Genomic DNA, 24,708 nt, shown 5'->3' with positions numbered 1-24,708 from the left:
GCTTATGATATAGCACCAAGCGAACGATTACCTAGTGTGCATCATCATTAGAAGATTCGAGCACAAGCTAGGAAAAGATTCCATTTTAGCCTCTCCTACCATACTTTAAATCAACTTCTCTTTATCACCAATAATATATTTGGCTACCCTCGAGCCACTTGGCCCAATAGTATGGTGCTACATATTAATTAAAATTTTATCTTTTTTTTCTTTTTTAATATTTAATTTTTTATTTACTTTTCACATTTACAAAATACCATTTCATTTGGAATGTTTGTCGGATACACACTCCAATACTTGAATTAAAGATAGAGAGAAATTTAGGGCTCGAGCAAATTTAGGGTTCGAGTACATAACAAATTCAGGGCTCGAGCACATAGGCTTGGACTAATGTGCTCTTTTAGGCTTTTGACACCTTTTTTTATATCTCCAAAGACCTAATACACTCAATTTAAAGTATATTTCTTCGGATTTATAAGTATGAAATCATCGTCATGTATCACGTAATAATAGTAGATTTTAAGTGGCCTAAATATGACATGAACTATAAAAAACAATAATAAAATAAGGCTATAGGTCATGTGTCATAGAGTTATATTTTTCAAATGGTGTTGTGTGTACTTTTTAAGTTGTGTGGTGTGACATATTCAAGCTTTAATGGAAACTTAGCATGACCACACATATAGGTTTATTAAATTTCAAAATAAGTGAACTCAAAATAGCCACCACACACTCGATCGTTTACCCACATAATTATCTTCTAGAATGGATCAAACCAAAGAAGAATCGCAAGACCAATTGAATCATGAATCAAAGAAGAAACATAATCACAAATTTTGGAGGTGATAATGATTTTGTAAATTCAGTAGATGTTAGAGACGCTCTAATTCTTCGCCTAGATAGTACAATTACATCCTAGATTATTGATTAAAGTGTATCTTTACATTTGTCTTTGAGAGCATAGAGTTATTTCAAAATTTCAGATTTAGAAATTTCGAAAATGTGTATCGACTGACAACCACAACCAGACTTTGGAGTTGAATATTAGTAGATATTGAAGAGGTTAGATATATTTTTAAATCTCAATAAGAATCTGATCTTTGTTGGTCGGTTGGAATAGGTTATATATCAGAGTTTGAAAAGAGTTCATAGAAGATTGTGAATGGTAGTAGATGGTAACGTGACATAAAATTTGGAAACATATACATTATTGCAGGTGTATAAACATGGTTGTTATTGCTGAAAGTGCTTCCAGGTCAAGTCTATGGTACAATAGACTTTGAGCGTTAGAGAAACGAAGGAGATGATGTTATGGGCAAATAGAAAAAAGTTAGCTTCATAACTATTGTCTATGGTTCTATTGAATTCGTATTCATATCCATTACTTGAATATCAGTGTGAAACATCATTAGATTAACTAGTCAACCTAACCACGAATTCCTGGTCTTAACATGATACTAGTTCATTAGAATTATCTTTGTGTGCACACAATAATTATCTAGAATCATCATACAAAATTCATGCAAAATAAACACACCTGCTCAACAAAGCGATAACATCCATCAAGCACCTGGAGCGCATATCACAATTCTCATCCACCTTTCAGCATGAATTAAACATATATATATAACATAAATATAAAATATAATTGCATCAGTCAGACTCTGCTCTTTTGTCTAACATTTCCACACATATAGGGTGTCCAAAAATAGTGATTTTCTTCAATTAGGTCCCTCACGCGCTTAGGGAGGCACCTACTCGCAGCTGTCATGCGTGAGTACCACAAGCAGGCGAGTTTTGCAAATGCGAGTCGTTGGATCGGTTCTAGTCGATTCGATTAGGTCTGTTAGATTTAGTTTCCTTTGAACTGTAGGTCGAGTCCGGTTTGGTCTCGAGTAATGGATCAGTTCGGGTCGAACCCCGTGAGTCGAATTAGTGTTACAGAAGTTGCGTCTCTCTTCGGCTCGAGTCGCGTTGCTCCGTTCAGCATTTGACATGTTGCTCAACGCAGCAAGCAACGCATGTCCCTTGCCTGGCTGAATGCGAATCTCTTCGCAACAGTTGACACGTGGCTCAATGAAATTTTCTCTCCTCCTTATAGTCGTAAACATAGAATCCTATTAGGTTTTCTTGAAATTTACATTTTTATATCTTTCGATTTTTAACTCAAATCAAGACAATTTCTTCAGCAAAGTTGAAGATCCCAATCCCGACTACGTCATGATATTTTTTTTCATGGATTTTAACTCCAACACCTCACTCTCCAAAGTTTCGCCCTAGGTCCAAGATTTCAGCCAAGCTCCTTCATGGAATCTGTGGAGCATCCTCCCTAGATAAACATATCAAAATATTAAATCTCAATTCGCAAGATAAAGGCTCGAATATGAGAAAAATCCCTCAAAATCTTACCTTATGAATTCAGGATTTTCTTAACAGGATAGGACTCCAACCTCTCAAACCTATCTATCGTTCCAAGAAAAGAGTTCTTGCAAATAGATCGTGGTTGGAAGCGATTTCCAGCAGTGGTCCGGTGAGATTTCGAGCAGCTCTTTCTTCCTTCTCTCTTCAAATTCTCTCAACTCTCTCTCTCATTTTTTTCCTCTTATGCAGTCATAGGACATTCATGGACTCGTACCGTGGCTTTAAGGGAAAATTTCCCCTCAATTGACTTTGACTAAGAATGTTTTTATTACAAATGCACAAATCCATGCAACGACGATGCTAGTAGTGGTTACGACCATGGTTGTTTCACCGACTTCTGTGGTGAGGAGTTTGAGTTTTACTAAAATGTACGAGAGAAGAAGGAAAAGCAATGATGTGAAGAGCAACACTCAGGAATACAATAAACTAGTCATAGCCAAACTTGTCATCTCCGTCAACGGTCATTGAAGGATTAAGATGACATTGATGTCGGAGAGGAAGGAGACAAAGATTTTCACGAGATGACCCTAAAAGTCCTTCACTCGCAATAATAAATAGGGAACAAATCGAGCTCAAAACAAACCACTACCAACCATCAGTTCAAAAATGAGAGTACTCAATTCTACAAAATTTATTTCAAATGAACTTTATTTTAATCAAAAGCCAACGTACATAGTATAATCATGCACCGTGATTGAACTCCATTATTAAATTGAATAAAACAACATAATCATAGAATTCATTTTTTTAAGTGTGAAATATCGTCATGTTTAAATAGATTTTAAGTGACAAAGTTATTAGTTTTAGCTAAACATGACCCGTACTCTAAAAAATAATAATAAAATAAGGTCATAACAATTGTAATTTTCAAACTATGCAATGTGACACGATCAAGGTGTAAGGTTACAACGATTGTACTTTTCAAACTATGATGTGTGACACGTTCAAGCTCTAAGGTTACAACAATTATACTTTAAAAACTATGCGGTGCGACACATTCAAGCTGTAAGGTTACAATGATTATACTTTTCAAACCGTACGGTGTGACACATTCCTGTTAGTAATAACAGGTCTCCACAATGGTATGATATCTCTCTTAGAAGACTCCTCGCATGTAGCCAAGACAAGCAAACTAATGTAAAATGAGCTAACTTGCGCTCAACAACCCCATTTTGTTGCGGAGTTCCTGGAAATCTCATGCTCCTTGCAATATTCCATAAAATCATTTGAAAGAAATTTGCCTCCATTATCATTACGCAAGCACTTGATTTTCAATTTAAATTCTTTTTCCATAGCATGCTTAAACTAAATAAACTTTGAAAAACTTCACTTTTGTGTTCTAAGAATTATACCCAACTGAAGTGAGAGAAATCATTGTAACGACCAATCTTCGAAAATACCGAATCACCGGCGCCACGTGGACTCAAGAGTAGAAAAAAAAACTTTTCAGTACTTATTTAGTTTGAACACGAGACTAAAATTAAAAGTTGCCTGATATACATTTCAAAAAAAATACTAAACACATAACTAAAAAAAAATTGTAGTTTGAACCGGGGACTAAAAGTAAAAAGTTGGTGATATACATTTCAAAAAAAAAAAAAAAATGCTACAAAACACATAATGAAAAGAAAAAAAAAATCCGCGGGATCACATAAAAAGAACCGGTTACAAAATTTCGCAAGTTTTCCAAAAACGTCAAAATCATAACCAAAACGACATGGGAGAAGAGGACTCAATCTAAGGGCCCCCTTCTGCAGCTGTACGACTCCACACGTCCCCACCACCGACCCAGATCTACTTTTCTCCTGAAAAAAAATAGCAAACAACACAGAATGAGTATATAAACAATACACAGTAAGCAACTTACTCGTAAGCTCTTGTCGAACTTAGCCCTATTCACCGGATCTTAAGTTTTGAGCTCCAATAGTCACTAGTCAGAGACCTAGTGGTACCTGGCAACATCTAACTGTTCCTAAGATCAGTAACTACCTGCCAATGTGTCTCGCTAGGCCGGGTCATTCACTACCTATCTTACGCCCTTGTCGGCTTAGATCAGTAAAACTACCTGTCTTAGGAACAGTAACTACCTGTCACTATGTCGCTCGGCTGGATCAGTAAAAGGCCATGGCTCGTCCCACTAAGCACCTCTGACGTGTTAACACAGTAATATACTATGATTACCCTCAACCCCTTGTGGGTGACTACAAAAACGGTACATTGTCATTATGTGCTTCATAACTTATAATAACTAGCACCTAATAAATGATCAAACTCCCACAATGGGCTACCCAAGCCCCATGCCGCATGCCCAATGTCTAACAAAGAACCACGACAACAACACGTCGCCATGCTAAGTCAATAATAACCATAATAACCATCTAGCTCAACATAAAAACATATCATTTCATATGCCTATACGAAATTTCACATTCATGCCAACGAAACTATATAACCATAACGACAACCAAAGTACAACCACACACATTATCGAAGTACCACTTTCATGAACTAACTTTATCCATTTCTAAATACCTTACTAAATTGTTTGGCCACAAATTCAAATCGACTCCTACAAGCAATTACTAAAAAACTTGCTCTAGATGGTTACTTACTCATCGTAAACTTCCCAAAACTTTATCGAGTCTTCAAGTGTCCTCTTGACTAAGCTTGAAATTTTCTTATAATAAGGCATTTATGGAATGTGTGAGTCAAGTACATAAATCTGATTAAAGACAAATCAGATGGTGTGAAATGGGAAAACAAATCGAGTTTCGGTTCTGTACATGTGGGTTGGGTCGGGTCGAGTCGTGCCCCCTCAGTTTTCGGCCTCTTCTTCCCACCTTCTTCTTGATCTTTCTTTTCTCTCGACACCCCATATCTTCTTCTTCACAAGGACTCACCAACTTCCCTTGACAATAACCTAGGCATATCGATCCTGTGAAATGTTTTAGGGTTTTGGAAAACAACGAAAATCACACCACTAGGACTTACCGTCGACGTTCTCCCTTCCTCAACCATTCGGCCCACCGTTTCTAACGAACGCTTCAAGCTTCGTCGTTCATCTCCACCGCTCCACCTTCTCCTCTGACTTCTTCTTCTTTCTTCTTTTTTTTTTTTTCTTTTCTTTCTTCTTTCTTCTTTCTTCTTTTCTCTTTTCTCTTTTCTCCATGCGTTTTTTTTTACCTTAAAGAGTAGTACAACTGGCATTTCTCTCTCCTCACTTATTGCCAGTTGTACGGCTCTTACAATCATCCACAAACACCATCACGTAATGAAGGCCGGTATAGCTTATTGTTCGCATCGGTCCCAAAAGATCAGAATGAATCAATTCCAATACTGTTGAAGCTCTACTCTTTGAGCTTGTGAAAGAAAGACGATGAGATTTGTCATATTGGCAGCCTGGACAAACCTCATCATGCTGAATATCTTTAAAGTCAGGAACACCATCAAGAAGTTTTTTTGGGGATATTTTCTACAACAACTGAAAACCCACCTGACCGAAACGAGCATGCCAACGAGTTGAGCTTGCATTATGACCAACTTTCTTGATATATTCATCACTAGCTTATGAAACATACAAAGATTCTTTTCTTTTTCCATAAAACTGGATATGAGCATCAACATGTTTCACATTAGAGAGTATTTGAACATCTTTAGGACAAAAAAGAACATACCTTCCTAAATCTGTTATTTGTGATACAGAAGCAAGATTTTTCTTCAAACCAGGAACATGATAAACGTCCTTGAGTAGAACACTCTCATCATTCAAATCTCCTTCTTTCGTCAGAGGATGCATTGAATTATCAGCTGTCACAATGACCTTCTTTTGACAATGTGGACGAACGTCTAATAGAAGAGTTTCGTTTCCAGTTGCATGATGAGAGCAGCCAGAATCGACAATTCATTCTTTATTGTAGTCTATAAAGGCATGAGCATTTGCAGAGACATCATCTTGGTGTACAGCTGAAGTCACATTTGTTGGCTGGTCAAGAATCTCAGTGGTTAAGTCGTGTTCCCAAATTGGATTGGAAGAACTTTTACTTTCATGTACAACATTTACTTCTGATTCTTGCATTTTAACTCAGTAATTTGGCTTGATATGGTCTGACTTTCCGCAACGATAACACACCACTTTCACCTGACAATCTTGTTTAAAATGACCAGGTTTTCCACATCTATAACAAGCTTTAAATGACTTCTTTGACGACTTCTCATTTCTGAGTTGATTCTCATTGCTTGATGAAGGTTTTGAATGAAAATTCTGTCTCCTTTAATCTTTGACATACAACACACCTTCGACTTTAGGGAAAGCTCATTTTGCTAGTCATTTGCTTAATGAAGGCTTCCAAATTGGAAAGAAGATTTTTCAATTCAATAACTGTGAAGGCTTACTTGCCCACCCATGTATTGAGGAAATAAAGGGTATAAAATCTTTTTGTAATCCACGAATGAGATTAAGCCGTAATCGAGCATCACTCACTGGCTCCACAGCATCTAATTCTAAAATTTCAGAACACAGATTTTTCACTTTCAAGAAATATTCTTCAATAGAAAAATTATCTTGAGTTAACATAGCTAGTTCATTCTCTAGAAATTGCAATCGAGCAGTATTTTTCTTAGTGAACAACTTTTGAAGTGTTTCTCATACTTGCTTTGGTGACTTTAAATCACAAACATGATCAATATATTCCTTGTTAATCAAAGTTCCCAAGGTAAATTAGGCTTTTCCACATTTGTTCTCCCATTGTCGGCTTAATTCTATATTCGGTGGAGTATCTGCTGGAATTTCTATATATCACCCCAATTAAATTCTACAAATCTTGCCATTGTAGATAAGCTTCCATACATAACTTCCAATAACTATAGTTATTGCCAATAAGCTTTTCCATAACTACACCCAGGAGCAGTTCCACCCTTCATCTCCTTTGAGTAATAATATCAAACTCTTGTCACTAACTTGCTCTGATACCAACAGATACAATATCTACCACTCAAAAGTGTGAATAGATAATAAAATATTATTACTCAACTAAAAGAATACATATTTAAGAATAAATAAAATTGGGATGGAAGGTTCAATCTTGATATTCACCACCTTTAAATAGGATACAAGATATTAACTAATATCTACGGACTAAATCTTGAAAATAAAATAAAATATACTACAAATCAAATTTAACTAATTATAAATATCTGAAATATATTTTCAAACTGATATAGTCTTCAAATATTAAATGATTACCAATATCATATATTACAATAACTTATTTAAATTCGAAATAAGTTGCACTAAATTATGACAGTTACTTATGGCAAATAAGTAAACTCAAATTATCCCCGGGAATGGATTCTTGCCTTCAGAGGCTTTTTCATGACAACCGTAAGCTCTAACTTCTCCGACAGATCAACTTCGTCTCCCTCCACGGCCTTCCATTCCGACCGCCAAACCAAATTAGCAAGGAAATACTCCAAATGAAGAATCGCCAGACCAAATCCTGGGCATATCCTCCTCCCTGCTCCAAACGGCATCATCTTTATCTCCTTGCTCCCTGTTATATCAAACTCCGCCACTTCTGCTTCTTCTTTCCCTCCTTTCATGAACCGCTCCGGCATAAACGTCGCCGGATCTTCCCACACTTTTGGATCCCAACCCATCTCCGCCACCATGAAATCTACCGTCCCATCCTTTGGTATCACGTAATTTTCCAACTCTGTTTCTTCTTTCACTGCGTGTGGTAACACGAAATGCCCTGGTGGGTGTCTTCTTAATCCTTCCAAAACCACCGCTTTCAGATATGGAACCTTCCGCAAATCCTCTTCCTTCACCTCCTCCCCTGTTCCATCCCCCATTACTCCTTTTATCTCTGCAAAAAGCTTGTGTTGGATTTCTGGGTATTTCACTAAATTCGCCATTATCCATTGCAGGGCCGTCGACGTGGTGTCGGTGCCGGCGTTGAGAAATTCCGAGCATATGGTCACAATCTCCTCATTGGTAAGCTTTCTATTTTCCTCGTCGGGTATCTCCAAATCGAGAAGTGTGTCCGCATATGACACCACGAATTCTTCTTTTTCTTCTTCAGTTTCGGCTCTGTTTGCTCTGTTTGCTCTGTTTACTCTGTTTTGATTGGCCTTCCGCCGAGCTTCAATCAATGGAATTATGACATCCTCTTGGTTCTTTCTTAGTTGGAGAAGCGTCTGCCAGCGTTTTCGGAGCAAAAACTTGGTGAATTTAGGCCAGAAATTGAGAACATTGAAACGCTCAAAACTCAATACAACCGCTCGCTCTACGTCCATGATTTCCCTGATATGGGATTCGTCAAGCCTATCCCCAAAGCACATCAACACCAACAAACAAAACATGGCGTAGTGAAAATGATCGATGACGGTAACGGGAGTGTCAGATTTCGAATGAGAAACAAGCCGATTAATAAGAATATCCAAAACCCACTTGCGAGCTCGATTATAGGACTTAACCCGAGAAGATTGAAGGATTTGGGAAGTGAGATTGCGGCGGAGGAGGCGCCAGAGTGGGCCGTAAGAGGCAGAGCTGATACTGTGTTGGTTACTGGTTAAGAGCTTGCTAACGGGTTGCGCCGGTGGTCGGCCGGAAAACTGAGCACCGTTTTGGACGAGGATCTTGTGGGCAATTGAGTGGTCGGCGATGAAGATGGAGAGGCGAGAGCCTCTGCGGAGGGTGACGATGGGGCCATATTTGGCGACAGCGGTGCGAAGGTAAGACTCCAATTGGAGATTGGATGTGCGGAGCCATAGGAAAGTGGAGATGATGGGGATTGAAGGAGGGCCTGGTGGAAGCTTTGTGGAGCTTCGAAAATGGCTTAAAATGGAGCTTAGAACATAGCTGATGCAGAGGGAGACGACGATGATAAACCACATCGCCATTTTCTCTGCTTGTTATTTTTGTTGAATCCAATCAAAATACTCATACCCACATATAACATATATATATATAGATATATATGCAAGTAATATGTATGTATATTCCAACTCGTCCCATTTTGAAACATTCATGAAAAATGAAGAGTAATATCGTAATTCGGTCAAAATAAGAATATTTTTTAAATTATATGATAATGTATAGGACTACTTTTATAACTTAACCTAGTATTTAAGACCAAAGCTCGTTGAGATATAACTCCGCCTGGTTGACCGTTTGTCTAAAGAAAAATTTTCATATTGTTGTTGAGTTCCATAGATAAAGCTGTGAAAAAATGTGCTTGACGGGTTAAATTTTAATATCATATCATGTATGAGTAAAAATGGATGTAATCTATAAGATTTGATTTGTGACATTTTTGTTTGGTTTTGTTGAGGAAAAGCTAAGTGGTGTGTTTTTAGTTATAGAACACGACCAATGAGATTGATTAGAAAATAAAGAAAACTCAATGTTTTGGAGAAGAAAACAAAAGTTTTAATTCATCGTATTCAATAAATGAGCGAACATAGCTCTTATCTACCACGCTAAGTAACTGTAATAATAAGCAACCCTTTACTGATATAATTACCTTTAGTTCCTTAGTTAGAATCTTTCTCCTCTATCAATTTGGAGTTTGAAGTCTGTTCTCAATAGTAATTGCCGTTTGAAGAGCTATTACAGAACCGTACATGAGATTTTCACCTCATACGGCTCCTTGAGGGCTATAAATAAATCTAAGGAGCGTGTCGGGATTATTGACAACTATCACGTATTTTGTTGTCAATTCAACATCTGTTTGTCAGCTTCATCGCTCGTATTCTTAAGGGTAGTCTCATCTCATGACCATAGAGATAAGGTCAAAATCTCGAATTATTACTTAATAACATGTTGGTCATATTCAGCACTTCCAAAACAAGAGAGTTTCAAATGGAACACGTAAATTGTTTTTTAACCATCCATGTATACCAGTAGCAATAATATTTGTTTTTGTACCTCTTTCCATCCGTTCTTCATTTCTTGACGCTATCACTCAAGTACAGGATAGGTAAGAAAATCAAGACCACATTCAAATGAGAGCGATTTTGATGATAGGATGATTAAGAAATGCTTAAAAGAATTGAAAGTCATTACCTATCCTACAAAGGTGCATCTTCTTTCTTGTGTTCAATCATAAGAACTTCGTATACTTTACTGGAAAAATGCATGTTAGTGAGTATAAAGCATGCTGGAAGGACTTGTGTTGCCTTACGTAGATAGTCTTCACTAGAAACGAGGAATAATTAATGTGATCTTAGATCATGCTGCAAAGTCGAATCCGTATTTCGAATCCTAATCCAAAATCTCAATGTGATGTCCCACATTGGTTCGGAAGGAGAACAAAAGACCCTTTATAAAGGTGTGGAAACCTTCCCAGACGCGTTTTAAAGCCTTGAGGGGAAGCCCGAAAGGGAAAGCCTAAAGAGGACATGTTCACTTTATAAAGTTAGTGACTCACTAACTTCCTCTTCTTCTACCATCTTCTCTTCAAATTCTTCCTCACTTTGATCAATTCTTCCTCACTTTGATCATGTTCACTTCCTTCTGTATTACTATCTTCCCATTCGATGGTATCAAGTCTAGCTTCTTCGGTTACTTTCATCCAATTTCAACACTTATTTCCTTCAAAAATCAAATCGTTGCTTACAACTATTTTCTTGGACACTGAATCATAGAGTCTTTAGACTCTTCACTCATCCCTAGAAGCACACACTGAAAACTTTTATCATCTAACTTCTTTCTATTATCGTCTGATATAGGAACATGGTTTGTACATCCAAAAGCTAAAAATAATCAACATTATGTTTTACGACACTCCAAGCCTCCTCAGGAGTCATATCTTTCACTACCACTATAGGACTTCTGTTGAACATGTGCATGTCAGTTTATTGCTTTTGGCCCTAAAATTCTTTGAAACTTGCTTCTCTAATAATATACTTTTAACCATGTTCCTGATTGTTCTGTTCTTATGCTCAGCTACACCATTTTGTTGGGAAATGTAGGTTGTAGTAAGTTGTCTACTAATATTATTAGTTTTGCCAAAAAAATATTGAACCCGTGAGAGATGAACTCTCCACCCTTATATGTGCGTAGACAATAAATAAAAACTTCAGTCTCTTCTCAACAAGATTTTTGTAATTTTTGAAGATAGTAAAGGCTCTGTTTGATGGGTTCGCAAATGTCTGCATGTACCAATTGTAGCCTGTGTATTGCTATCCATAAACATATCTTTGGAAATGCATCCCTATGTTGCTTTCCCACCGTGCAAGCACTGCATATGCAATCCTTGTTTGCACACATATGATTGCTACACCCTGAATCAAGGAACCAAACATCTTCCCTCGTTGGTTGGTTGAGCTCCACATATGACATCAAGAACATTTCTTCTTTCTCATCAATATCAGCATAATTTGCTTCCTTCTCCTATTGAGAACACTCATATCTAAAATGTTCTAACTAATGACACTTATAACACTCAACTGTAGTTTTGTTGAATGGATGTCTGCCTCTTCCTCAAAAAATTCTACGAGCTCGATCATCTCCTCTTTCGCCGCTTCTATTATTGTATAACTTCAATCGAATATATAACATAATCAAATCTTAAGGTCAAAGATCTCAAGATTTTTTCAATAATCCCCACTTGTTTCGTGTTTTCGCCATGAATTTTCATCTTATTTGCAATGGTGAGAGTTCTAGCAAAATATGCATCAACAATCTTGTTCTCTTTCATCCGCACGACTTCAAACTCTTTCCTAAGAGCTTAAGAGTTGTGCTCTCTTGTCTTTAAGCTTTTGGTTTGCAATTGTTTTTTGTTGTGCTTCGCTAATCTCCACTCCTTCTATTGTCGCAGGGGTTTCGATGTCACAACAACAATGTTCTGATAATAATTGTTGTATTGAAAGTAAAATCGATCACACCCTGTTGTACCCAAATACCAATTGTTGTACCAAAAGCGAAATGCCCAACCAATTGATGCTCAATGAAGAAAATTGTGACAAACCCCTTCACAGACGAAGAAGACCAAGTGGAGACACAGATCGAGCAACCACATGATCGGAGATCGAGCTATATACGTCAGGGTGTAAGGAGCATGGAGCCCATATTATTATTTAAAAATTGTTATTTCATCATGACATGTTCTATGATATGTTCATTAATCATTAGGATTTTCTTTCTAACAAGACGTGTTTGTAGCATCTTTAGAACCATCTTTAGAACCATTTTTAACTTTTTGAATCGTTTAAACGAAGGACAGTTTGGTTCAAAGTTTCATTAGATACCCATGAAATTAAGATGCTTGAAACATAATGTCTCGAAAGCCTTCCTTGTTCCCATCTCTGTCACCTATTTTGTTCCACATTCTCTCGAAATTCTCCACTTATTATTTTAAATGGGATTCCATTTAGAAAATGTGTCCGGACCTATTTCCAACTAATAATTTTTGTTGGTTTATTATCCTTTATTTAAAATAGTTACTCTAATTTTTTCAATATAACCAGTCAGAACATTTCTCACTATGAACGCACACTAATTCAGCTCACAAATTCAAAACCTGGGACTTATGGTGGCTTTCAGAGGGTTTTTCATCACAACGGTAAACTCCATCTTCTCCGACAGATCAACATCGTCACCATCCACAGCCTTCCATTCAAACCTCCATATCATATTCGCTAAGTAATATTCCAAATGAAGAATCCCCAAACCATATCCCGGACACATCCTCCTCCCTGCTCCGAACGGCATCATCTTTATCTCTCTGCTCCCCGTTACATCAAACGCCGCCGCCCCTCCTCCCATGAACCTCTCCGGCTTAAACGCCATCGGATCTTCCCATACATCTGCACCCCGACCCATCTCCGTCGCCATGAAATTTACAGTCGCGTTCTTGGGTATCACGTAGTTTTCGAATTCTATATCCTCTTTCACCCCTCGTGCTTCTAGGAAAAGCCCTGGTGGGTGTCTTCTTAATCCTTCTAAAACCACTGCTTTCAGATATGGAAGTTTCCCCAAATCCTCCTCCTTCACCTCCTCCGATGTTCCATCCCCCATTACTCCTTTCATCTCTGCAAAAATCTTGTGTTGGATTTCTGGGTATTTCACCAAATTCGCCATTATCCATGGCATGGTCGTGGCAGTGGTATCGATGCCGCCAGTGAGGAATTCCGAGCATAGACTGACCATTTCGCCGTCTGTTATCTTTCTATTTTCCTCTTCGGGGTGGCGTAATTCGAGAAGTGTGTCCACATACGACAACACGAAATCTTCATCTTCTTCTTTACCTTCTCTGTTTTCTTCTCTGTTTCCTCTGTTTTGCTTGGCCTTCCTTCTTGCTTCGATTAAGGGGATTATGACTCTCTCTTGGTCCTTTCTTAGTTGGAGAAACTCCTCCCAGCGTTTTGGAAGGAAAATCTTTGTCAATTTAGGCGATGAATTGAGGAGACCAAATCGACTAAGACTTAGCAGCATCGTACGCTGCACATTCTCCACTTCTTTGATTTTGGGTTCGTCGAGTTTATCCCCAAAGCACATTAGCACCAGCAAACAGAACATGGCGTACTGAAAATGATCAACAACACAGACGGGAGTTCCCGATTCAGAGTGGGAGTGAAGGCGTTTAAGAAGAATATCCAAAACCCACTTGCGAGCAGGAGCGTAGGACCTGACACGGGAAGGATGGAGGATTTGGGAAGTGAGATTGCGGCGGAGTAGGCGCCAGAGTGGACCGTAAGGAGCGGAGTGGATGCTGTGCTGGTTGCTGAAGAGAATTTTGGTCAAAGGAGGAGGTGGTGGGCGGTCGGCGAAGAGAGCGCCGTGTTGGAGGAGGGCGTTGTGGGCAATGGTGCGGTCGGCTATGAAGATGGAGATGCGAGAGCCAATGCGGAGGGTGACGATGGGGCCGTATTTGGCGACGGCGGTGCGGAGGTAAGACTCCAATTGGAGAGGCGATGTGCGGAGCCATAGGAAAGTGGAGATGATGGGGATTGAAGGAGGGCCTGGTGGGAGCTTGGTGGAGCTTCCGAAATGGCTAAAAATGGAGCTTAGAAGATAGCTGATGCAGAGGGAGACGAGGATGATGAACCAAATCTCCATTTCTTTTTTTGTGTATTTGAGATTGTTGAATCAAACTTATAAAAGCAAATCCCACCAAAATTTTCAAAAATACCCTTTTAACATTTTTAAAAATATTTTAATTCATCTTATTCAATAATATATCCTTTATAAAAACTTAAAGTAATCTAATCGATATAACTTAAATAATCTCAACAAATATAGATAGCTTACTCAAGGAAAATTACTTTCATTCTCTTTGATCAATTTGAAGTAGTCATCGTTTGAAGATTGACAAATATCACATATTACGTTCGACATCACATATTACGTTCGACATCACATATTACGTTCGACATCACATATTAAGGGTAAATTCATCTCATTACCATGGAATAACTAGGGAAATTTTTCCTCATTAATAAAAAGATGGAATACCTAGGAAAATTTTTCCTCATATTGACAATTGATTGATTTCACATTAAAAAAAATGGGGAAAATAACATATCCAAAATGTGGAATAATTCCTTACTTGGGTTATTTTTTCAACCACTCAAAAGCAAGAGAGTTTCTAGAAGATTGAGCAACCAAAATTAATCACAAGTTCTCAAATGGAACACGTAAATTGCTTATTTAGCTGATCTAAGCACAAGTAGGGTAAGTTCTTTTCTTAACAATCAATGTATACCATTACCAATAATACTTGTCTTTCTACATCTTTTGATCCATTCCTCATATATATTTGTTTAGCTGGTCTAACCAGCTAAATTGTGTGTGTTCTTAAGGCTAACAATCGTCGGTGGATTGTGACATGAGTACATGCAGCTCATCAGGCCTTCTACTCGGACACAATGAATGTCACTGACCATTTCAATTTAGCTTTAGAGAGAAGCAATAGCACTAGGAGAGCCATGGCTAAACACAAGAGGCCTAGCAAGGAAACAAATCCGAGCGACCGCAACTGGTGATGTGACCCACACTGGAGAAAAAATCGTGAGAAGCTTGCCTCGTGTGTGCTCGGTTATGGCTGAAAAACCACGGTTGGCAAACAATGGTCCTACACTGATTGATCCGTCCACTACTTCGTAAACCCCAAACCCCGGAACCCCCCAACACGCTACAATTCAAAAAGGGCCGCGGGGGATCATATTTGGGCGCAGCAACATCATCAAGCTATCAAATGAGCTGATGGTGGCACAGTCAAAAGACTATCGATGCACGCGGAGCCAATGTCCACTCTTAATCCAGCACATCTGTAATTTTTAAGTGTTTGTTACTTAAAATTAGGTTATTTTCACCTCTATTTCTCTCTAAAAGCTCCATTTTATTTGTGTTTATTTCAGTAAGACCTGCACAAAAAGTTGGGAAATTCACAGAGTAATGCATTCAAGTATTCAACTTATGAAAACTAAAGATAATGAGTGAAAGTTCAAAAACATAATTTTAAAACATACAGACTTCCATACAATAGAATTCTTTACAAGAACCCAAGCACCCAGAAACATAAAACTAAGGGGAAAGAAGGAATTCAATTGAAGAAAACGGACCTTCAATATATACTCCATACAGGATATCCCAAAGAACGAAAACAGGGAAAGAGGAAAGAAGCTTGATCAAAAAAGGGATTCAGACATCCAAGGAAGGAATATAGCAGCATTAGCTCTCAAGCCTGGCGAAGGCGAAAGCTCTTAGGCGGCCACTGCGAATGTTTTGAGAAACAAGCCTTTGGAATTGTCATCATTAACATATAAGTTGAACAAGATAAGAAAATGAAATAAACATCTAAAAAGGATGGGAAACCACACTCCAAGAAGCTCATGAAAAAAACCCAGTTGTAATTAATCGAAGTGGGAAGCATTTAAAGAGGAGACTCAGACATCCAAGGAAGGATAAAGCAGCACTAGCTCTCAAGCCCGGCGAAGGCGAAAGCTCTTAGGCGGCCACTGCGAATGTTTTGAGAAACAAGCCTTACAGATATCATCATTGTCAACACAATTTCAAATGGTGAATGTCATAAAATACAGATACAAATCAGCTTCAAGAAAAAAGGAAATGTAAAATTGGCATCACTGTGTGTAGCAATGAGAAGATTGGTAGTAAAATCTCAATCAAATCCGCTCAAATTATTTGAAATATCATCGTAAGGACACAAAATCGAACAAGCAATTCAACAAAACATCAAAACAAGTCAAGTAACTGACACCGCAAATCAACAAAATTCAAGAGTGCTCAGACAGCCAAGGGTATATCAATCAGATACCGGGAATTGTACCCAGATCAGAAACTCTAGTCCATAGAATTAGCCTCGTCATAGCATCACATCGACCATCAAAAAGATTAAACAGAAGATAAGAATCGAAGTTGAAACCAGAAAGATGAAGATTTGAAAACTCAACAACATGCCGAAGAGTAAAAGTTGCACCAAAATCATAAAAGCTGTGGAGATGAAAACCAAGACGATGTGGATAAACAAGATCGAAATGTGAGTTTATAGGGCACGACGGGTGAATTAGGGTTTCTCGTCTTCGACAGTTTTAGGGTTTTTCTTGATTTCATTGGCGCAGCGGCTGGGCTGGGCCTCAACCTAACAAAACGGGGAAGAATTAAGAGACGACGACCTCTTAAATTTTGAATTTTAAAAAATAACTAAATAACTTACCTTTTTAAAAAAAGCTAAATTTTAAAATAATAATAATATATATATATATATATATATTAATCCCACACAATATTTTGTTTTATTATATTATATTTATATCATAATTTTATTTTTATTATATTTATGTCAACTAACCTTTAAATTTAAAATATCAAACATAAAAAAAAAATAGAAATTCGTAATCAAATTAAAATTAGTACATTATTATTACTTATCAATAATAATTTATAAAACAACGAAAGAAGGAATTCATTCAGTTTAGTTATTTCTCAAAAAGAAAATCGAAGATCCGTTGAATTTCAAGTAGTTACTTCCCATTTCGAATTGCACAAAAAAGACTATTTATCTTAAAGAGGTCTACGTAAAATTATCGAAAAACGACAACGATTACTTTATTATTTATCAGAGATAAATAAAATGCGTTATAAAAAATTAACTAATGGTACAAAGACAACACGTTTGACTTTATATAGCTTTCAAATGAAACTTTTGTCATTTTTAATATACTTTTCGGCTTCATTTTCACCTCTTGATCGATGATACATACAAATTATCATAGTAAGGGGTGGTGGTGCAGTTGGCTAGCGCGTAGGTCTCATAAGTCATCGTGAGGTTGAGAGTTTGAGTCTCTCTCTCACCCCAGTTGAACATTTAATCACTTGATTGATGATACATTCAAATTACCATAGTAAAGGATGGTGGTGTAGTTGGCTAGCACGTAAGTCTCATAAGTCATCTTGAGGTCAAGTTGATTCGAACATTTAATCATTTTTTTTCTTTTTGTGTCACATACTTTTCGGATTCACACGTTGATTTGAACATTTAATCTCTTCATGAATAATGCATACATATCATAGTAAGGGGTGTGATTCAAACATTTAATCTCTTAATCAACAATACATACAAATCTCTGTAGTAAGGGGTGGTGGCATAGTTGACCAGCATATAGGTCTCATTGTTTTAAAGAGTCATCCTGAGGTCGAGAGTTCGAGCCTCTCTCACCCCATTTAATCTTTTTTTTCTTTCTATTTGTGTCATATACTTTTTGGATGATTCGAACATTTAATCTCTTGATTAATAATACATACACATCACCGTAGTAAGGGGTGGTGGCAAAGTTGGCTAGCGCGTAAGTCTCATAGGTTTAAAGAGTCATCATTCTCGAGAGTAAAAAAAAGGTAGTAAATGGTCTAAAAATGTCAAAACAAACTCAAAACAAGCAGTTGAGGGACGGTTGGCATGCACTTCTAGAGTAAAAAAAAAAAAAAAAGTAGTAAATGGTCTAAAAATGTCAAAACGAACTCAAAACAAGCATTTGAGGGATGGTTGGCATGCATGCCACATGTGGAAGGTCGCAACTGGACATTCGGGTTGGCCCTCAAGTGATGGGCGGGTGGGTTACAGATTGCCCAAACACGATACAGAGGGATATGAGTTGGAACATTGCTGGGTCGAGACGTGGGACTAGACTAAAGGTGTGTACACTCATTTGAGCTACTGTGGATGAGGAAACAACTTTTATTTTAATCTCCAAAGTCTTAGCTATTAGTGTTGAAAATAAATCTTAGAGTAATCTATGATCAGACCGGAACTCTCATTCTCATGAGTCTTATAATAAACATTAGCTAAATTGCAACTTACCACTTTAAAAATGTTACTCCAATCAAACGACCCCTAAATTATTGTCGATGCCATTAAGTATCTACACATATTTGGAGTTTATGAATATTTTAAGGGGCGTTGAGTGAAATTATTAAATATGAAGTCGTATAATTTAGAGAGTTATTTAGTATATCGAACTAAATAATTTGTACCGAAGCTATAAAGTATGTACTAATTACGTTGTTAAACTGATATTTGATTATCTATTTAAATTAATTTTTAATTAAATAATTAAAAGAAAAAGATTATAAAAAAAAAAATTAAAAACTAGAGTTCAGAGCGGACCTTAAACAATTTTAGCACCCTAATATATTAATTTTGTTGTTATTTTTATCCATTAATTATATATATATATATATATATATATATATATATATATATATATATATATTATATTATTATTTTTTATTTAGTTTATAATTTAATATTTTTAGTATTCAATAATGTTTTGCCATTTCTAAAAAACATAAATAAATTTGATAACCATTTACTTTTTAAACCCAATCTCACATTCAACACCCCGCCACCCGCCCCGTTGGCGCCGCCGCTGCACGGAACACGTCGCTCGCTGCTCTCAGAGCACTCGCCTGGTGGCTACCCTCCCTCTCCCTCCTCAATCTTCACTCGGCTCTTTTTCCCTTACAGTCGCTGTCGCGTCTCTCCCTCAGTGCCGCAGTCGCCGTTTTTTCTTCACTCTTACCGCTGACGTCTTTTTATGCTCTGGCCTCCTGGTCTCTCTTCGCTCGGGTGAGGGCTGGCATTGTGTAGAAGTTTATCTGAGTTGAAGGACTACTGCAATGACCATCGATTGTCTCGTTCTTGGTAATTCCTTAGCTTTTTCATATGTATTCTTTATCCAATTACGGTTTCCAACGTTGATTTTAGTCTTTATCGTCTTTTAGGCGCTGGGCAAGAAGTTGGGAAGAGTTGTGTGGTCGTCACAATCAATGGAAAGCGAATTATGTTTGATTGCGGCATGCATATGGGCTATCTCGACCATCGTCGATATCCTGATTTCTCTCGCATCTCTGCATCTCGCGATTACAATACTGTTCTCTCCTGTGTCATCATTACACACTTGTATGATGTTTTTTTGTTTGCTATAGTAATCGATAAATCTCTGTTACATTACATTACAATGCTTTGTTTTTATTTGTCTTTTCTTTGCTAATTTGCAGTCACCTGGACCATATAGGTGCTCTTCCATACTTCACTGAAGTTTGTGGCTATAATGGACCCATTTACATGACGGTAAATATCACCTAATACACATGCTCATAGATGTTTGTCTTTTGGTTTCACCATGGCCATGTTAGATTGTTTTTTGCATATAAAATTTTGTATGAAGTCACCCAAAAAATAAAATGAAAATACAGAAGAAAAAAGCACACGGATTATGGTTGGATAGATTTTGAATTCATGTATAGCTTTCTTTCCTATACCTAAATTCAGAGGTACAAAAAAAACTTTGGAAGGAAAAGAGCTCATACAAAGTATGGTTGGAAAAATTTGAATCCATGTCTCAGGTGGAGGAGGTGCTTCTGAGTTCTACTTTTAGGGAGAAGGGTAAATTTTTTTTGACATGCTAGCTTCTTTGCTATTTTTTGAGTCTTTTGGATTGGTAGGAACAATGGAACTTTTAGAGAGGTGGAGAGGTCAGGTGAGGGTGTTTGGGAGGTTTCTATGTTTAATGCATCATTGTGGGCGTCAGTCACGAGATCTTTTTGTAATTATGTGCTTGACATTGTTTTTTTGGCTTTTTGGTATTATGAGCTTGGTATTGTTTTTTAGATTGAAGTAATTTCCTATAGTTACCTTTTTTTGTGTGCCTTTGTATATTCTTTCATCTCTCTAGGAAAGCGTGATTTGTTACCAAAAAAAACAAAAAATTTTAGACTCTTTAGTCCTATAATGAAGTTTATTGTCAATTTTATTTTCTTACACGTTGATATAGACATTGAAGCTCTCTTTACTTCCCGTCGGCTGCAGTTTCCAACAATGGCATTAGCTCCTTTAATGTTGGAGGACTACCGGAAAGTGATGGTTGACCGAAGGGGTGAAGCAGAGCAATTTAGTAATGATCATATTATGGAGTGCATGAAAAAAGGTAACTGAATTATGTCAAGATCATAAGTAGTATGCAACTAGTCTCTCTTGTTTGGAAATGTGATTGTTTAGGTGATCAAAGTATAAGCATTATCTCTCTTTTTTGAAACGGTTGAAGAATCAAAGTGCTGTGATCCATTAGGAGGATGTTACACACGTCCATGTTGCTTATCTCTCATACAATGTAGATATTACAACTATGTTGTGATAATTATTTTGTTTCCTTCCTTTTCCCATCCAATTTTGTGGGGTTCTAGATGAACCTTCCCTTTTTTAACCCAGTGCCTTCACCAATGCCTTAGATACTATGTTCTCACAACTTTTTTCATCAATGATAATGTTACATACGTCATTACATTGTATAGTTAGCTCTCTTTAGGGTATGATTTCTGTTCTTGGTTTACTTGGCCTTGCTTTGTACCTTTTGTCTTATTCCAAATACTTTTGGATTTGGACTGCTTGTGTACCTCTTATTTTTAATATATTTCTTATTAAATGAAACTTGTTCCTTTTTTTCTTTTTGCTTGTTTTCTTTCTACCTTACAAACATAGTGTAGAAGGAAAAACCTTTGACTGAACATGGAAAACTGCTATTTTATGAGATCCTTGCCCTTCGTGTTTAACTACTTGTTCATCATTTATGTTTGTACCTATTTGCTTCATTTGATGATCGTTCTTGCTCAGATTGCGTTTTAGACTGCACTATTGATAGTTGTGTATGGCTTAACAATTAAGCTTCTGTGGGTACCTCTTATTTTTTTATTCATATATTTGATGTACATCAATTGCTGATCCATTATTTTTCTTCAGTATCTTAAGATTATCTGTCATTGATCTTGATTCACCTGCAGTTATACCTGTGGATTTGAAGCAGACTATACAGGTTGATGAAGATCTTCAAATTCGTGCTTACTATGCTGGACATGTAAGGCCTCATTTGATATATTTAGTATTCTTATCTTGCATCTCCTGGTATAGCTTCATTTAAAGCTGGCTGACAATCTTCGTCATCCGTGGTAGACATGTCCCATGTGTTGTTGCTTAATTTCATCCTTGTTTCATTATTCAACTTGACTTTCATAATGTTATTAAGCTTTTCTCTCTCTCTCTTTGTGTTTACGCAACAATATGTGCACTTATGTAAATGCTATAACAGTAACGATAGCAACCTTTATAGGTTATTGGGGTTTTTGTAACCTCCCTAGTCCTCTGGCCTTTAAACTGCATACACTTATTGGTTTTAATTCATCTCCTCCATATTAAAATTCTCCTGTATTTTCAATTTGAAATTTGTCAATGATGATATTATTTTTATTTTTCTCTACTAATTTCCTCTTTTTTTGGTTTATTGTTTCCCCTCTAGTTTTTTTTTATTTTTTATTTTTTATTTATTTTTTATTTTTTCTATTTTTTTTATTATTATTTTAATATAGTTTTTCAGTTGGTAGGCAGATCTGGAAGCTCAATGAACTCTTCCAAATAAAAAAATTTACATAATTCTGAAGTCTGTGCATTCTCTGGAATTCTATTTAGTTTCCTTAGAATATTTTTGTAAGTGAACGTGAATGCACATTTTGGACATAAGGTATTTATTTCACAAAAAGTTAATAGACGTAAATGAGAGGGGTAACTTTGCTAAGGATGTATAGTAGTTTGAGTTTGTCATATTGATATACCTAATTCTATCTGATGTGTCAAACAAATGGTAGTTCAAACGAAAAATTCTAAATTATTATTTGTATGTGCTTTTTAAATGGAATTTCTTTTGCATCGTATATGGGCATGCATGAATCCAGTAATTAGTTGCTTGCTGTGTTTATGCATCTATTTATCAATCAACTATTTTGCAATTTGTGGAACCCCAAATTGTGTCGTACCTTTATCCCCAGTTTAAATATAACCCACAAGCAACTTATGCTTGAATTATCACCCAGAGTTGTGAACTTAGTTCTTAATATTTCTACATCGTTGTGCCTACTGTTTTTCCTTACTTGACTTATGCTCAAAGCTTTTTCTTGTTGCTTCTCACGAACTTTGTCCATCAACACAACTGTAATGTGGAATGTGCATATTTATATTTTAATCATGTTCTTAAGGTTTTAGGAGCTGCCATGTTTTATGCTAAAGTTGGAGATGCTGCTATGGTATACACAGGAGATTATAATATGACACCTGATAGACATCTTGGAGCAGCTCAAATAGATCGAATGCAATTAGACCTTCTTATAACAGAGTAAGAAGTTCAAAGAACTATTTTACTTGCTATAGTGTTGGTTGTGCACTCTTTTAACCTTCAGCTATGAAAACAATTTCTTCCAACCCTTGATTTCTCTCTCTGTAAGGGGGAAGTTGTATCATAACATTGAATCCATCATCTAACTTTGGCAAGAAAGTTGTGGTTTCAATTTTTTGATCTTCCTAAGTATTTGGTTCGAATATCCATTCTCACGCTGTTGAACTCAAAAAATAGGACAAAAGAACCTTTTGTACTTAAAAGAGAACATGGGTAATGAAAATTTTAAATAATCCCTTAGGCACATCAAATACAAGGAATTAAACGATCATTAAGGAAAGAAGCATATTGTAATAAAATCATACACCTATGATCTATTTGCATGCTGTACATGAAAAAGAATGACGGTCATAATGAAGGGCTACGTCAAATGGGTTGAGATTGGACTAAAAATAAATGGGGTTTTGATACTATCATTAGGTTGGGTTGTAAATGTAGATGAAACTCAACTGGTCCTGATGTAGTCCATATCTTAAGTGCTGGATTTTTTTTTTTTTTTTTTACTTCCAGGCTTTTGTTTGTATTTGTCAATGAATGGTTTAGTTAGTAGTTAATTGGGCATTAGTTTGACGGTTCATGAAGTATTTTGAAGAACTAGCCGTGGCTTTGTAGGTTGTTTGTTCGATTTATAGCTGGTGGTCGGGCTTGACTTGTAGAACTAAATACTAGTTCCTTTTTTTTCTTAAGTTGTCAACAAAAAGATAAAATATTTTTCTTCTATTTGGTTTGCACCAAATTGATACTAGACCTCCTACTCCCCAAGGCTTGATTGTTTGGAAGTGTAGTTCATTCAAGTAGGGCACAAGAAGTAGATTCCTAACCTAATCCACCTGAAGTTCTCTCTCCAAAGACCACAACCAACTGCTTGCTGTCGGTTGGAGGCACCTTAGGACACTTGCAGATGGCAGTAGAAGACATTTGACGGATCTTGGGTACAATGGTGATATAAATAGAACAACTTTCCGACCAACAACTACTAGAAATCTGTGATGCAAGATTCAAGGTTAACCAATCAAGAAGAGGTCAACAACTGTGGAAGATACCATTCAAGGGCGTGATCGTAAGAGGTCAACAACTGTGGAAGATACCACCCAAGGTCATGATCATGCTTTCCAAATGATAGAAGGGCGGTTGCCTCACCTATTCAGGCACCATGATTCTTTATTTATTTATTAATTTTTATAAGAACCTGAATTTTCAAGTGATGTAGAAGATTTTATGAAAAGGTTTCCAGGAGAAACAATAGAATAAAGTGGCTTACAAAATCAAGAACAAGGCAATCCCAATATTGACTACAAGTGGGAAGATTGTCCAACTCAATTGTCCAACTCAATTGTCCAAGGGGTAAATAAGATGAACCTTCAAAAAGTTACCAAGCTATGAAGGGTCAAGAGAGTAGCAGCCAAGAAATGCCAAAATCAATAAACAAGATCCAAATTGGGGAATTTTTGGGTTTGATCTTGGTATAGAAATGTCTCTCTCTTTTGCAACTACAAGTTAAGCACTCTTATATTCAATTGGGGAAGTTTTTTTTTTTTTTTTTTTTTT

General features: G+C 36.8%; 3 protein-coding genes and 2 non-coding genes across 7 annotated transcripts in view; 1 reads left to right on the top strand and 4 right to left on the bottom strand.

Annotated features, from left to right (window-relative positions):
• Positions 1-656: 656 nt before the first annotated feature.
• Positions 657-9,376, bottom strand: LOC111484219 (cytochrome P450 89A2-like). The gene is made up of 2 exons (XM_023130731.1): positions 7,744-9,376; positions 657-709 (listed from the first exon to the last, which is right to left on the bottom strand). The coding sequence occupies exon 1, from the start codon at positions 9,319-9,321 to the stop codon at positions 7,753-7,755; it is 1,569 nt and encodes a 522-aa protein (XP_022986499.1). The 5' UTR covers positions 9,322-9,376; the 3' UTR covers positions 657-709; positions 7,744-7,752.
• Positions 9,377-12,600: 3,224 nt separating this feature from the next.
• On the bottom strand, positions 12,601-14,517 carry LOC111484224 (cytochrome P450 89A2-like). Its single transcript, XM_023130737.1, has one exon. It carries the CDS (start codon positions 14,480-14,482, stop codon positions 12,938-12,940), a length of 1,545 nt encoding a protein of 514 aa, XP_022986505.1. The 5' UTR covers positions 14,483-14,517; the 3' UTR covers positions 12,601-12,937.
• Positions 14,518-16,062: 1,545 nt separating this feature from the next.
• LOC111484613 lies at positions 16,063-16,186 on the bottom strand. Its single transcript, XR_002718539.1, has one exon. It is a non-coding gene; the product is annotated as a small nucleolar RNA SNORD14 (small nucleolar RNA).
• Positions 16,187-16,307: 121 nt separating this feature from the next.
• Positions 16,308-16,429, bottom strand: LOC111484611. Its single transcript, XR_002718537.1, has one exon. It is a non-coding gene; the product is annotated as a small nucleolar RNA SNORD14 (small nucleolar RNA).
• Positions 16,430-19,280: 2,851 nt separating this feature from the next.
• Positions 19,281-24,708, top strand: part of LOC111484204 (cleavage and polyadenylation specificity factor subunit 3-II) — a 14,242-nt gene continuing 8,814 nt past the window's right edge. For 2 of the 3 annotated variants that reach the window (XR_002718464.1, XM_023130704.1), the window contains exons 1-6: positions 19,281-19,583; positions 19,664-19,841; positions 19,940-20,012; positions 20,751-20,868; positions 21,719-21,792; positions 22,964-23,100. Coding sequence is in view for 2 of the 3 variants with exons in the window: in XM_023130704.1 (XP_022986472.1) it covers positions 19,559-19,583; positions 19,664-19,841; positions 19,940-20,012; positions 20,751-20,868; positions 21,719-21,792; positions 22,964-23,100 (605 nt within the window). In the remaining variant the exon portion in view is untranslated. The remainder of the gene's footprint in view (positions 19,584-19,663; positions 19,842-19,939; positions 20,013-20,750; positions 20,869-21,718; positions 21,793-22,963; positions 23,101-24,708) is intronic. The other variant, XM_023130706.1, reaches the window with a different exon arrangement.

The sequence above is a fragment of the Cucurbita maxima genome, unplaced genomic scaffold, assembly GCF_002738345.1.
Source record: "Cucurbita maxima cultivar Rimu unplaced genomic scaffold, Cmax_1.0 Cma_Scf00009, whole genome shotgun sequence".
Lineage (NCBI taxonomy): Eukaryota > Viridiplantae > Streptophyta > Magnoliopsida > Cucurbitales > Cucurbitaceae > Cucurbita > Cucurbita maxima.
Note: the sequence above shows the minus strand (reverse complement) of the source record. Positions and strands in the feature narration are given on the sequence as shown.